The sequence below is a fragment of the Penaeus vannamei genome, chromosome 39, assembly GCF_042767895.1.
Source record: "Penaeus vannamei isolate JL-2024 chromosome 39, ASM4276789v1, whole genome shotgun sequence".
In the NCBI taxonomy this organism is placed as follows: Eukaryota; Metazoa; Arthropoda; class Malacostraca; order Decapoda; family Penaeidae; genus Penaeus; species Penaeus vannamei.
The window spans coordinates 25923558-25938557 of record NC_091587.1 but is presented as its reverse complement, the minus strand read 5'-3'; the positions used below and the strand labels follow the sequence as shown (position 1 = coordinate 25938557).

At 39.4% G+C, this 15000-nt stretch overlaps 5 protein-coding genes across 6 annotated transcripts in view; all 5 read right to left on the bottom strand.

The window, feature by feature from the left end:
- Window positions 1-15000, bottom strand: part of LOC113821117 (pro-resilin-like) — a 188699-nt gene that overhangs the window by 89830 nt on the left and 83869 nt on the right. The gene's annotated exons all lie outside the window — the stretch shown is intronic.
- Window positions 991-1799, bottom strand: LOC113806885 (cuticle protein 18.6). The gene is made up of 2 exons (XM_070116505.1): window positions 1665-1799; window positions 991-1546 (listed from the first exon to the last, which is right to left on the bottom strand). Exons 1-2 carry the CDS (start codon window positions 1782-1784, stop codon window positions 1142-1144), a joined length of 525 nt encoding a protein of 174 aa, XP_069972606.1. The 5' UTR covers window positions 1785-1799; the 3' UTR covers window positions 991-1141.
- Window positions 4690-5697, bottom strand: LOC138859963 (pro-resilin-like). Its single transcript, XM_070116506.1, has 3 exons — window positions 5686-5697; window positions 5409-5480; window positions 4690-5284 (listed from the first exon to the last, which is right to left on the bottom strand). The coding sequence occupies exons 1-3, from the start codon at window positions 5695-5697 to the stop codon at window positions 4859-4861; spliced, it is 510 nt and encodes a 169-aa protein (XP_069972607.1). The 3' UTR covers window positions 4690-4858.
- LOC138859964 (pro-resilin-like) lies at window positions 8729-9593 on the bottom strand. Its single transcript, XM_070116507.1, has 3 exons — window positions 9569-9593; window positions 9405-9476; window positions 8729-9281 (listed from the first exon to the last, which is right to left on the bottom strand). The coding sequence occupies exons 1-3, from the start codon at window positions 9578-9580 to the stop codon at window positions 8877-8879; spliced, it is 489 nt and encodes a 162-aa protein (XP_069972608.1). The 5' UTR covers window positions 9581-9593; the 3' UTR covers window positions 8729-8876.
- On the bottom strand, window positions 13448-14269 carry LOC113806886 (pro-resilin). The gene is made up of 3 exons (XM_027358034.2): window positions 14238-14269; window positions 14060-14131; window positions 13448-13961 (listed from the first exon to the last, which is right to left on the bottom strand). The coding sequence occupies exons 1-3, from the start codon at window positions 14247-14249 to the stop codon at window positions 13557-13559; spliced, it is 489 nt and encodes a 162-aa protein (XP_027213835.2). The 5' UTR covers window positions 14250-14269; the 3' UTR covers window positions 13448-13556.

The following is a 15000-nucleotide window of genomic DNA, read 5'->3' as shown; positions in this document are numbered from 1 at the left end:
TTTTCATAGTATATTAGTAAATCACCTCTCGCTTTCTTTTTCTCTTTCATATACACAGACACACATTCTCTCTCTCTCTCTCTCTCTCTCTCTCTCTCTCTCTCTCTCTCTCTCTCTCTCTCTCTCTCTCTCTTTCTTTCTTTCTTTCTTTCTCTCTCTCTCTCTCCCTCCCCTCCCTCCCCCTCTGTCTCTCTCTCTATTCTCTCTCCCTCTCTCACCCCTCTCTCTCTCTCCTTCTCTCTTCCTGACTTTCCCCCCCCCCCTCTCTCTCTTTCACTCCCCCCCCTTTCTCTCTCTCTCTCTCTTTCTCCCTCTCTCTCTCTCTCTCTCTCTCTCTCTCTCTCTCTCTCTCTCTTTCTCTCTTTCTCTCTTTCTCTCTCTCCCTCTCTCTCTCTCTCTCTCCTTCTCTCTTTCTCTCTCTCTCTCTTTCTCTCTCTCCCTCTCTCTCTCTCTCTCTCTCTCTCTCTCTCTCTCTCTCTCTCTCTCTCTCTCTCTCTCTCTCTCATTCTCTCTCTCATTCTCTCTCTCATTCTCTCTCTCATTCTCTCTCTCTCTCTCTCTCTCTCTCTCTCACTCTCTCTCCCTCTCTCCCCTCCTCTCTCCCTCTCTCTTCCTGTCTCTTCCCCCCCCTCTCTCTTTCTCTCTCCCCCCCCCCCCCTCTTTCGCTCTCTCTCTTTCTCTCTCTCTCTCTTTTGTTTGCTCAAAAATCTTCGTAATGAATTAGTACTCGTTTTCATGCATCCACTAATTTTAGTTGTTTTATCTGAGAAAATTTTGTGTCGTCAATGAAGACAGAACTTTACAATGAGTAAAGGAAACTCATTGTTGGTACTATAGAAGACAATAAATGGATACTCAGATTTGGTTCTCTATTATGTTTAGTAAAATTGTTTACGATTTAGTGCACTCTTAATATAAAATCCAGCAAGGAGATAACAATCAATCAAGGTATAGTTAGACTCGATATATTTAGTTTACGAATCGATTAAGCTAATATCTGTCTATAATACAACTGTAGTATAATTAGAAAAACAATAATAATTAAAAAATCAATGTTGTGATTGACTGACTATTGCATCAGCGTGTTAACATTAAGTACTTGTCATATGAAAAGACCAGCTGGAAGTATAAAGAAGTACTTTCAGCCGTAAGTCGGTCTTGGAGGCCCGTAAATAGGTCTGGCCGAAGAGTACACGGGAATCTCCAACGATTCCTCCGACTCAGGAGAAGAGTACACACGCCTTGGCTGGGAGTACACGGGTCTTGGCGGAGAGTACACGGGCCGGCCGTACTCTCGAGACTCAGCTGAGTCGTAGCGAGCCTCGCCCTCGTAGCTGACCTCGGCCACGTAGCCCGAGTCGCCGTCCACGTAGTAGGTGACCTTCTGCAGGCGGCCGTCGGGGAGCTGCACGTAGTAGGACCCCTGGGTGTCGTCGCCGTCGCGGGACTCCTGGTGTCCGAAGTCGTTGCCTGAGTAGTCGTCCTTCACGGCATATCTGAAGTCGTACTTGGCTTCGCTCGATTTGGCTGAGTACTCGAACGAGTCCTGTAAAGGTTTATATTTCTGTCACTCAAGATTTCAAAGAACGGAGATCATCGTAAGAAAACTAAATTATCTCATAAACAACTATAATAAAACTAATAAATAAAGCAAGTTTCCTCACGGGTTCATTGTACGAATATGTCGGTCGTCTGTCTGCAGCAGCACAGCCCACCACGCCCAGCACCAGCAACACCTGAGAAACATGATAATCATTTCTAAGTCTTCTGAAACTGCTTTTCATGTGTACAAAGCGACACAGAAAGAAATCGACCCGAAGCGAGTTACCTTAGCGTTCATCTCGAGAGATTCAAGTGTCCAGCTGAGCATCGGGACCCGCTTTTATACTTCCAGCGAAGTGACGTCACGGGCCCGTTTTTGCCAGGGTTTCCGAAGGAAGGAAAGAAGCCAGAGTCGTTATTTCATTATTTCATCATGACGCTAATACGTAATAGTTTTGTTATGTGAGCGTGTGCGTACGCTGATAGGTATGCGTGTGTCTGAAAAGTGGAGGAGCAATAAATGAAAAGACAAACTAATTATCGGTCCAAAAATGTATCTCAGTGTATTTCAGTGGGTCGGCATGTAATGATAATGGTAGTAATGATTATAATAGTAATTATAATAGTAATTATTATTACCAGTAATATTATCATTATCATTATTACCACTACTGCCATCCTCATTAACATATAAACTCATGTAATATATACATACACATGTATAGATAGACATAGATATATAAACTAATAATGGATTGAAAGGTACGAGATAATGAACATACTAGACCATAAAAAAAAAAAAAATAGTACTATGATGTAGACAAACTAATGCTAACAGAAATTTCCTATGTTTGCTTCTGAACTCACGTCGTTAAAGCGTGAATACAAGTTTGTGAGAATGTATGGGTAAAAATTATCCCAACTCTACTGCTGATTGCAATAAATACCTACAATAATACCTAATAATAATATACATAATATAATAATATACATAATAATATACAATATTACCTACAAACAAGTGAAAATGACTACAAGAAACATGTCGCGAGCACGAATCTGACAAGGGCGCGAACTTGAGAGGAAAAAAAAGTGGAGTAAACAGCAAAATGAAAATGGAAAAAAATATTAGTATTCCCAGTAAAAGTATTTCGTCACGTAACTATTTCGAAAAATGGCAATGAACTGAAGTTGTAATAAAAAATAATAACAATAAAAAACGTGGTAAGAGACAGGAGCGACACATGAGACAAGTGATCCGCAAGACACCTGCCTCGACTGCCTTCCCGTCCGGTCTGTCCAGGCGCTCTCCTGCCCTTCGCCGTCGCCGCTCTCGTGTCGTGCTCTCCTGCCCTTCGCCGTCGCCGCTCTCATGTCGTGCTCTCCTGCCCTTCGCCGTCGCCGCTCTCATGTCGTGCTCTCCTGCCCTTCGCCGTCGCCGCTCTCTTGTCGTTCTCTCTTGCCGTTCGGAGGCCGAGCGGCAAGAGGCTCTCCGAGGGGATTCACCGAGTGGCAGGGACAAAACGCCCTGACAGCTGACACAGCGTTTTCGTCAGCAGAAAGGCGTTTTAGTCTATTACGTAAAACAAGAGTTGTAGAGTTACAGCAGCGGGCACTTTCCATAAGGAGCCTCCGAGTCGTGAGGTCAATGTCAAGCTCGTCCGAGGTCAAGTGGGACTCCTTGCTGCTCTTAAGGGAGCTGCTCGTGACCCTCCCGAAGAGGTTATGCGTCGACGGGTCACGCCTCGCCTAGTGGGCGTACTTGGCGGTGGGCGTGTTGATGGCACGAGCTGTGTTCCAGGACCTCGTGTGTAACACCTAACGCCTCTCAGTTTTAACACTCGCAGTTGCATAAGGTCAGCAGAGGTCAGACAGCTGACACCAACGCCCCTCATTCGGAGGCAGACCGCCCACGCCGCAGGAGAGAGGAAGATAATTGAGGGGAAATACAAGTCATTGTATGTTAGGTTTAGCACAAACATGATTTATATCTCTAACCACATAGCTTAGCTATGTCAGACGAAGAAAATAAATGTGTCAGTGCTCATACATGCACTCAGATATATACATACTTGTATATATACACCACACACACATACACATGCATACACACTCACACACACACACACACACACACACACACACACATATATATATATATATATATATATATATATATATATATATATATATATATATATATATATATATACATTATATATATATATATATATATATCTATATCTATATCTATATCTATATATATATATACATACATATATAATCATATATATACATATATATAATCATAAATATACATATATATACATATATATATACATATACATATATATACATATATACATATATATAATCATATATATACATATATATACATATATATAATAATATATATACATATATGTACATATATGTATAATCATATATATACATATATATACATATATATATAATCATATATATACATATATATACTTATATATACATATACATATATATACATATATGTATGTATATACCTACATGCATATACAGTGGTGTAAATGAACACAACTATGTGTATATATGTAGGTGTATGTGTATATATATGCATGTACGTATATCTGTATATATACATATATAAGAATGTGTATATACATACATATTGTGTGTGTGTGAAGATATATATAAATGGATGTATGTATGTGTCTGTGTATTCATATATATATTCATATATATTTACATATATATTATATAATTATATATATACAATTTGTATATATATATATATATATATATATATATATATATATATATATATATATATATATACTCTATATATACTCTATATTCTCATACACATTTATATAAGCTAAGATATCCATACAAAAGAAACATTTGCTGGTATCTCATATAAAAAGTAACCTTTTTATATCATAGTTTTTCAATTGAAAATATCTCATTTGATTTAAGTAAATTTCATTTTCTCCTCTCGGAATATTTCTTTAGTTTTCAACTGTGAGTGGTTGGCTTATCTCTATATATGAATAATAATGATAAATATTGAAAGGAAAAAACATTAGGGCCTTTCATCCCATGGCATTTCTCAACTAAGCATAAGAGTAAACTAAAACTAAAGTTTTACGGTTTACGTATTCATTTATTACATATTCTGATTGGTTTGTTATGACAACCATGAACAGATTTGATTATAACATTTGATGTGTGATAATAGAAAGTGTTCTTTAAACGCAAATGCAAATTTTCAGAGCCTCCGTCTTGTAACAACACAAACTGGAGGAAGCGTCCGTTGGTTTCAGCCGTAAGTCGGTCTTGGAGGCCCGTAAATAGGTCTGGCCGAAGAGTACACAGGAATCTCCAAGGACTCCTCCGACTCAGGAGAAGAGTACACACGCCTTGGCTGGGAGTACACGGGTCTTGGCTGGGAGTACACGGGTCTCGGCGGAGAGTACACGGGCCGGCCGTACTCTCGAGACTCAGCTGAGTCGTAGCGAGCCTCGCCCTCGTAGCTGACCTCGGCCACGTAGCCGGAGTCGCCGTCCACGTAGTAGGTGACCTTCTGCAGGCGGCCGTCGGGGAGCTGCACGTAGTAGGACCCCTGAGTGCGGTCGCCGTCGCGGGACTCCTGGTGTCCGAAGTCGTTGCCTGAGTAGTCGTCCTTCACGGCGTATCTGAAGTCGTACTTGGCTTCGCTCGATTCGGCCGAGTACTCGAACGAGTCCTGTAAAAGGTTTGTATTTCTGTCACTCAAGATTTCAAAGAACGGAGATCATCGTAAGAAAACTAAATTATCTCATAAACTCAACTGTAATAAAACTAATAAATAGTAAAGCAAGTTTCCTCACGGGTTCATTGTACGAATACGTCGGTCGTCTGTCTGCAGCAGCACAGCCCACCACGCCCAGCACCAGCAACACCTGAGAAACGTAATGATGATAATTATACAGGTGTTCACGGGAATGTCTTTTCTTACATATCTTCAAAGTAGCGCAGAGCAGGACCAGACCACCACGCCCAGGACCAGCAACACCTGAGAAACATGATAATCATTTCTAAGTCTTCTGAAACTGCTTTTCATGTGTACAAAGCAACACGGAAAGAAATCGACCCGAAGCGAGTTACCTTAGCATCCATCTCGAGAGATTCAAGTGTCCAGCTGAGCATCGGGACCCGCTTTTATACTTCCAGCGAAGTGACGTCACGAGCCCGTTTTTGCCGGGGTTTCCGAAGGAAGGAAAGAAGCCAGAGTCGTTATTTCATCATGACGCTAATACGTAATAGTTTTGTTATGTGAGCGTGTGCGTACGCTGATAGGTATGCGTGTGTCTGAAAAGTGGAGGAGCAATAAATGAAAAGAAAAACTAATTATCGGTCCGAAAATGTATCTCAGCGTATTTCAGTGGGTCGGCATGTAATGATAATGGTAGTAATGATTATAATAGTAATTATTAATAGTAATTATTATTACCAGTAATATTATCATTATCATTATTAGCACTACTGCCATCCTCATTAACATATAAACTCATGTAATATATACATACACATATATAGATGGATATAGATATATAAACTAATAATGGATTGAAAGGTACGAGATAATGAAAATAATAGATCGTGGAAAAAATTAGTACCATGATGTAGACAAACTAATGCTAACAGAAATTTCCAATGCTTGTGTCTGAACTCACGTCGTTGGAGCGTGAATACAAGTTTGTGAGAACGTATGGGTAAAAATTATCCCAACTCTACTGCTGATTGCAATAAATACCTACAATAATACCTAATGATAATATACATAATATAATAATATACATAATAATATACAATAATACTTACAAACAAGTGACAATGATTACAAGAAACAGGTCGTAAGCAGGAATCTGACAAGGGCACGAACTTGAGAGGAAAAAAGAGTGGAGTAAACAGCAAGATCAGAATGAAAAAAACTATTAGTATTCCCAGTAAAAGTATTTCGTCACTTAACTATTTCGAAAAATGGCAATGAACTGTTGTAATAAAAATAATAATAATAATAATAAACGTGGTAAGAGACAGGAGCGACAAAAGAGACGAGTGATCCGCAAGACACCTGCCTCGACTGCCCTCGCGTCCGGTCTGTCCAGGCGCTCTCCTGCCCTTCGCCGTCGCCGCTCTCTTGTCGTTCTCTCTTGCCCTTCGCCGTCGCCGCTCTCTTGTCGTTCTCTCTTGCCGTTCGGAGGCCGAGCGGCAAGAGGCTCTCCGAGGGGATTCACCGAGTGGCAGGGACAAAACGCCCTGACAGTTGACACAGCGTCTTCGTCAGTAGAAAGGCGTTTTAGTCTATTACGTAAAACAAGAGTTGTAGAGTTACAGCAGCGGGCACTTTCCACAAGGAGCCTCCGAGTCGTGAGGTCAAGGTCAAGCTCGTCCGAGGTCAAGTGGCACTCCTTGCTGCTCTTAAGGGAGACCCTCCCGAAGAGGTTATGCGTCGACGGATCACGCCTCGCCTAGTGGGCGTACTTGGCGGTGGGCGTGTTGATGGCACGAGCTGTGTTCCAGGACCTCGTGCGTAACACCTAACGCCCCTCGCTTTAACACTCGCAGTTGCATAAGGTCAGCAGAGGTCAGACAGCTGACACCAACGCCCCTCATTCGGAGGCAGACCGCCCACGCCGCAGGAGAGAGGAAGACCATTGAGGGGAAATACAAGTCATTGTATGTTAGGTTTAGCACAAACATGATTTATATCTCTAACCACATAGCTTAGCTATGGCAGACGAAGAAAATAAATGTGTCAGTGCTCATATATGCACTCATATATATACACACTTGTATATATAAACCACACACACGCATATATATATATATATATATATATATATATATATATATATATATATATATATATATATATATATATATATATATTCAAATATCTTCTATATATATATATATATATATATATATATATATATATATATATATATATATATATATATACACATTATATATATATATATATATATATATATATATATATATATATATATATACATTATATATATATATATATATATATATATATATATATATATATATATATATATACATTATATATATATATATATACATATATAATCATATATATACATATATATAATCATATATATATATATATATATACATATATATAATCATATATATACATATATATACATATATATAATAATATATATATATACATATATATACATATATATACATATATATAATCATATATATATATATATATATATATATATATATATATATATATATATATATATATATATATATATACATATATATAATCATATATATACATATATATACATATATATAATAATATATATATACATATATATACATATATGTACAATCATATATATACATATATATACATATATATATAATCATATATATACATATATATACTTATATATACATATACATATATATACATATATGTATGTATATACCTACATGCATATACAATGGTGTAAATGAACACAACTATGTGTATATATGTAGGTGTATGTGTATATATATGCATGTGCGTATATCTGTATATATACATATATAAGAATGTGTATATACATACATATTGTGTGTGTGTGAAGATATATATAAATGGATGTATGTATGTGTCTGTGTATTCATATATATATTTATATATATTTACATATATATTATATAATTATATATATACAATTTGTATATATATATATATATATATATATATATATATATATATATATATATATATATATATATATATATATATATATAATATATATATATAATATATATATATATATACTCTATATATACTCTATATTCTCATACACATTTATATAAGCTTAGATATCCAAACAAAAGAAACATTTGCTGGTATCTCATATAAAAGTAACCTTTTTATATCATAGTTTCTCAAGTGAAAATATCTCATTTAAGTAAATTTCATTCTCTCCTCTGGGAGTATTTCTAGTTTTCAGCTGTGAGTGGTTGGCTTATCTCTATATAATAATAATAATAATAAACATTCAAAGGAAAAAACGTTAGGGCCTTTCATCCCATGGCATTTCTCAACTAATCATAAGAGTAAACTAAAACTAAGTTTTACGGTTTACGTATTCATTTATTACATATTCTGGTTGGTTTGTTATGACAACCATGAACAGGTTTGATTATAACATTTGATGTGTGATAATAGAAAGTGTTCTTTAAACGCAAATGCAAATTTTCAGAGCCTCCGTCTTGTAACAACAAACTGGAGGAAGCGTCAGTTGATTTTAGCCGTAAGTCGGTCTTGGAGGCCCGTAAATAGGTCTGGCCGAAGAGTACACGGGAATCTCCAAGGATTCCTCCGACTCGGGAGAAGAGTACACACGCCTTGGCTGGGAGTACACGGGTCTCGGCGGAGAGTACACGGGCCGGCCGTACTCCCGAGACTCAGCTGAGTCGTAGCGAGCCTCGCCCTCGTAGCTGACCTCGGCCACGTAGCCCGAGTCGCCGTCCACGTAGTAGGTGACCTTCTGCAGGCGGCCGTCGGGGAGCTGCACGTAGTAGGACCCCCGAGTGCGGTCGCCGTCGCGGGACTCCTGGTGGCCGAAGTCGTTGCCTGAGTAGTCGTCCTTCACGGCGTATCTGAAGTCGTACTTGGCTTCGCTCGATTCGGCTGAGTACTCGAACGAGTCCTGTAAAGGTTTATATTTCTGTCACTCGAGATTTCAAAGAACGGAGATCATCGTAAGAAAACTAAAGTATCTCAAAAACTCAACTGTAATAAAACTAATAAATAGTAAAGCAAGTTTCCTCACGGGTTCATTGTACGAATACGTCGGTCGTCTGTCTGCAGCAGCACAGCCCACCACGCCCAGCACCAGCAACACCTGAGAAACATGATAATCATTTCTAAGTCTTCTGAAACTGCTTTTCATGTGTACAAAGCGACACGGAAAGAAATCGATCCGAGGCGAGTTACCTTAGCATTCATCTCGAGAGATTCAAGTGTCCAGCTGAGCATCGGGACCCGCTTTTATACTTCCAGTGAAGTGACGTCACGAGCCCGTTTTTGCCGGGGTTTCCGAAGGAAGGAAAGAAGCCAGAGTCGTTATTTCATCATGACGCTAATACGTAATAGTTTTGTTATGTGAGCGTGTGCGTACGCTGATAGGTATGCGTGTGTCTGAAAAGTGGAGGAGCAATAAATGAAAAGAAAAACTAATTATCGGTCCGAAAATGTATCTCAGCGTATTTCAGTGGGTCGGCATGTAATGATAATGGCAGTAATGATTATAGTAATAATTATAATAGTAATTATTATTACCAGTAATATTATCATTATCATTATTACCACTACTGCCATCCTCATTAACACATAAACACATGTAATATATACATACACATGTATAGATAGATACAGATATATAAACTAATAGTGGATTGAAAGATACGAGATAATGAAAATAATAGATCGTGAAAAAATAGTACCATGATGTAGACAAACTAATGCTAACAAAAATTTCCTATGTTTGCTTCTGAACTCACGTCGTTAGAGCGTGAATACAAGTTTGTGAGAATGTATGGGTAAAATTATCCCAACTCTACCACTGATTGCAATATGAAACCTACAAAGAAGTGACAATGACTACAAGAAACGGGTCGTAAGCAGGAATCTGACAAGGGCGCGAACTTGAGAGGGAAAAAAGTGGAGTAAACAGCAAAATGAAAATGAAAAAAAAATATTAGTGTTGCCAGTAAAAGTATTTCGTCACGGAGCTATTTCGAAAAATGACAGTGAAGTTGTAAATAATAATACTATTTCGAAAAATGGCAATGAACTGAAGTTGTAATAAAAAAAAAATAATAATAAAAAAAACGTGGTAAGAGACAGGAGCGACAAATGAGACAAGTGATCCGCAAGACACCTGCCTCTCCTGCCCTCGCGTCCGGTCTGTCCAGGCGCTCTCCTGCCCTTCGCCGTCGCCGCTCTCTTGTCGTTCTCTCTTGCCGTTCGGAGGCCGAGCGGCAAGAGGCTCTCCGATGGGGATTCACTGAGTGGCAGGGACAAAACGCCCTGACAGCTGACACAGCGTTTTCGTCAGTAGAAAGGCGTTTTAGTCTATTACGTAAAACAAGAGTTGTAGAGTTACAGCAGCGGGCACTTTCCAAAAGGAGGCTCCGAGTCGTGAGGTCAAGGTCAAGCTCGTCCGAGGTCAAGTGGCACTCCTTGCTGCTCTTAAGGGAGCTGCTCGTGACCCTCCCGAAGAGGTTATGCGTCGACGGGTCACGCCTCGCCTAGTGGGCGTACTTGGCGGTGGGCGTGTTGATGGCACGAGCTGTGTTCCAGGACCTCGTGTGTAACACCTAACGCCCCTCGGCTTTAACACTCGCAGTTGCATAAGGTCAGCAGAGGTCAGACAGCTGACACCAACGCCCCTCATTCGGAGGCAGACCGCCCACGCCGCAGGAAAGAGGAAGACCATTGAGGGGAAATACAAGTCATTGTACGTTAGGTTTAGCACAAACATGATTTATATCTCTAACCACATAGGTTAGCTATGGCAGACGAAGAAAATAAATATGCCAGTGCACATATATGCACTCATATATATACATACTTGTATATATACACCACACACACATACACATGCATACACACTCACACGCATATATATACATACACACATATCTATATATATATCTATATCTATATCTATATCTATATATATATATACATACATATATAATCATATATATACATATATATAATCATAAATATACATATATATACATATATATATACATATACATATATATACATATATGTATGTATATACCTACATACATATACAGTGGTGTAAATGGACACAACTGTGCGTATATATATGTAGGTGTGTGTGTGTATATATGCAAGTACGTATATCTGTATATATACGTATATAAGAATGTGTATATACATACATAATGTGTGTGAATATATATATAAATGGATGTGTGTCTGTGTATTCATATATATATATTCATATATATTCCCATATATATTATATATCTATATATATACAATTTGTATATATATATATATATATATATATATATATATATATATATATATATATATATATATATATGCATATACTCTATACTCTATATATATTTTCATATACATTTATATAAGCTTAGATATCCATACAAAAGAAACATTTGCTGGTATCTCATATAAAAAGTAACCTTTTTATATCATAGTTTCTCAGTTGAAAATATCTTATTTGTTTTAAGTAAATTTCATTCTCTCCTCTGGGAAAATTTCTTTAGTTTTCAACTGTGATTGGTTGGCTTATCTCTATATAAGAATAGTAATAATAAACATTGAAAGGAAAAAATATTAGGGCCTTTCGTCCCATGGCATTTCTCAACTAAGCATAAGAGTAAACTAAAACTAATGTTTTATGGTTTACGTATTTATTTATTTCATGTTCTGATTGGTTTGTTATGACTACCATGAACAGATTTGATTATAACATTTGATGTGTGATAATAGAAAGTGTTCTTTTAACGCAAATGCAAATTTTCAGAGCCTTCGTCTTGTAACAACAAACTGAAGGAAGCGTCCGTTGGTTTTAGCCGTAAGTCGGTCTTGGAGGCCCGTAAATAGGTCTGGCCGAAGAGTACACGGGAATCTCCAAGGATTCCTCCGACTCAGGAGAAGAGTACACAGGCCTTGGCTGGGAGTACACGGGTCTTGGCGGAGAGTACACGGGCCGGCCGTACTCTCGAGACTCTGCGCCCCCCCCCCTCCACCCCCACCCCCACCAGGAGCTCTCTCCCTTCGCCGTCGCCGCTCGCCCGATGGCCGAGGTCCGGGACTCTCCAAGGGGAGTCATTAACTAGCAGATCTCCGGCGATTTATCACAGTGACGAAACGCCTAGTTGATTTTGAGAGTGAATAAGCATTCCCGTTTATGGTCCTGTAGATTGTTTGATTGTTTTCCTTTATAATTCAAAGCTGGAATTGCGTAGAAGACCGCCATGGGCGCTGACCCGATAGAGTCGCGAGTCGTGGTGTCAAGGTCGACCTTCAGCGGGGTCAAGTGGCACTCCCTGCTGCTCTGAAGGGAACCGCACGTGACCCTCACGAAGAGGTTATGCGCAGTGGGTCACGCCCCAGCTGGACCGCGTGCTTGGCGATGGGCGTGCGTTGGCATGAGCTAATTTCTAGGCCCTCGTGGTTAACGCCAAACGCCTCTCGGTTTTAAAACTCAGAGCTGCATAAGGCGGGCATGAGTCAGACAACTGACGCCGATGCCACGTCACTCGGGGTAGCTCACCCACGCCCGTAATGGGGAGAAAAGGGCGGACAAATATGCCAGTCATTGTACAGCATAGTATGCACAGGTAACACGGAGGAGCCACGTCAGAGGAAGAAAATTTGGATCAAGAATGTTTTTGTGTACACACATAAAAGCATTCATGAATATATGGGTATGTATATATATATATATATATATATATATATATATATATATATATATATATATATATATATATATATATACATGTATACATACACATATATATATATATTTGTAAACAAGATAGCATATACAAGGATGTAAGTTTAATCCATGACTCACAAAATATTCTCTTGTTTGTTTGAATGTATTTAATATATAAATTCTGCCAGGACCAGGTTTCATCAACAGCACGATTGCAATAATGAATTAGAAGAAATTCGTGCTCACGATTGGCGGAACGCCTTATAAAAACAGATACATTTATTAAAGCCTTTCATCCCAAATATAAGATACTTTTACTAAAAACAATAAATAAAAAGATACTTACATTTTGTAATCCTTTATTACATATATTATTTGTAATGACAACCATAAACATATGTAATTATAACAATAGAATTTGCTTTATCAACGCAAATTCTCCATATTCAGAACCGAAGGAAACGACCGATGTTTTTACCCATAAGTCGGTCTTGGAGGCCCGTAAATAGGTCTGGCCGAAGAGTACACAGGAATCTCCAGCGATTCCTCCGACTCAGGAGAAGAGTACACACGCCTTGGCTGGGAGTACACGGGTCTTGGCGGAGAGTACACGGGACGGCCGTACTCTCGAGACTCAGCTGAGTCGTAGCGAGCCTCGCCCTCGTAGCTGACCTCGGCCACGTAGCCGGAGTCGCCGTCCACGAAGTACTTGACGGTCTGCAGGCGGCCGTCGGGGAGCTGCACGTAGTAGGACCCCCGAGTGCGGTCGCCGTCGCGGGACTCCTGGTGTCCGAAGTCGTTGCCTGAGTAGTCGTCCTTCACGGCGTATCTGAAGTCGTACTTGGCTTCGCTCGATTCGGCTGAGTACTCGAACGAGTCCTGCAATGTTTTGATTTCGTTTTGAAGTAAATAATTCGGCCATAAAAAAGTAGCATCTCATAAACTCAACTGTAATAAAGTAAAGCAAGTTTCCTCACGGGTTCATTGTACGAATACGTCGGTCGTCTGTCGGCAGCAGCACAGCCCACCACGCCCAGCACCAGCAACACCTGAAAAGCATGATGATAACACCTGTTCACTGAAATTGTTCTTCTTACGTATTATACAGAGCACAGAGAGCGAACTGATCAGCATCCAGCCTCCGACGCGAGTTACCTTAGCATTCATCTCCAAGATTGGCTTAGACCTCAAGTGTCCATTCGAACACCGGGACCTGCCTTTATACTTCCAGCGAAGTGACGTCACGACCTGCTTTTTTGCTGGGGTTTCCAAAGGAAGGAAAGAAGGCAAACAGAGTCGTTGTTTCATCATGTCCAGCGTTTTCATTTTCTATTTCTTTTTTCATATAATAGAGATTACGAGATATAATGAGAAGGCAATAAACACGGATTACAAGGTTGGACAGGGAATTAGATAGGCCGCAAAGAGTTGAATCCGGCGATGACAAGAAACAAATGCGAACAGAAATGATAAAGGATAATCATAACCAAAGACAGAAAAGAAATGTCACCTTGAATGTAGAGATTTCGACAAAACGATTTTAAATGGAATGCCATTAAATGAAAGTTTGGATAATGACACAAAGTATGAGTGGAAAAGATGAACGAGATGAGTGAGTGCCAAGACGCCCCCTTCTCATCCTCCGCCTCGGAAAATGCCCTGGATTTCCCGACGCTGCATCGCCCATGTTGGTACGAGGGAGAAACGCTCGTCCGGGTGCCAGCGAAACAGGGTGGTGTCCATGAAGCATATCATTTTAGAGTTTATTTACTGCAGCAATGGATATTGGCCCGGAGGAGACTTCAGTGGCGAGGCAAGCTTGTCAGTCAATTGGCACTCACTGTATGTTCAAGGGAGCTGATCGTGACCCTCCCAAAAGGGTCAGGTCACGCCTTAATAGGAGCGGGCGTGCTTGGCG

Excerpts from the sequence above, each read along its gene's own strand:
- LOC113806886 (XM_027358034.2), bottom strand. Across the intron at positions 13,962-14,059 it reads CGTATTCGTACAATGAACCC|GACTCGTTCGAGTACTCAGC; the intron begins GTGAGGAAACTT and ends AAAACATTGCAG.
- LOC138859964 (XM_070116507.1), bottom strand. Across the intron at positions 9,282-9,404 it reads CGTATTCGTACAATGAACCC|GACTCGTTCGAGTACTCAGC; the intron begins GTGAGGAAACTT and ends AAACCTTTACAG.
- LOC113806885 (XM_070116505.1), bottom strand. The coding sequence starts at position 1,784 with ATGAAAAGCAGTTTCAGAAGACTTAGAAATGATTATCATGTTTCTCAG. Across the intron at positions 1,547-1,664 it reads CATATTCGTACAATGAACCC|GACTCGTTCGAGTACTCAGC; the intron begins GTGAGGAAACTT and ends AAACCTTTACAG.
- LOC138859963 (XM_070116506.1), bottom strand. Across the intron at positions 5,285-5,408 it reads CGTATTCGTACAATGAACCC|GACTCGTTCGAGTACTCGGC; the intron begins GTGAGGAAACTT and ends AACCTTTTACAG.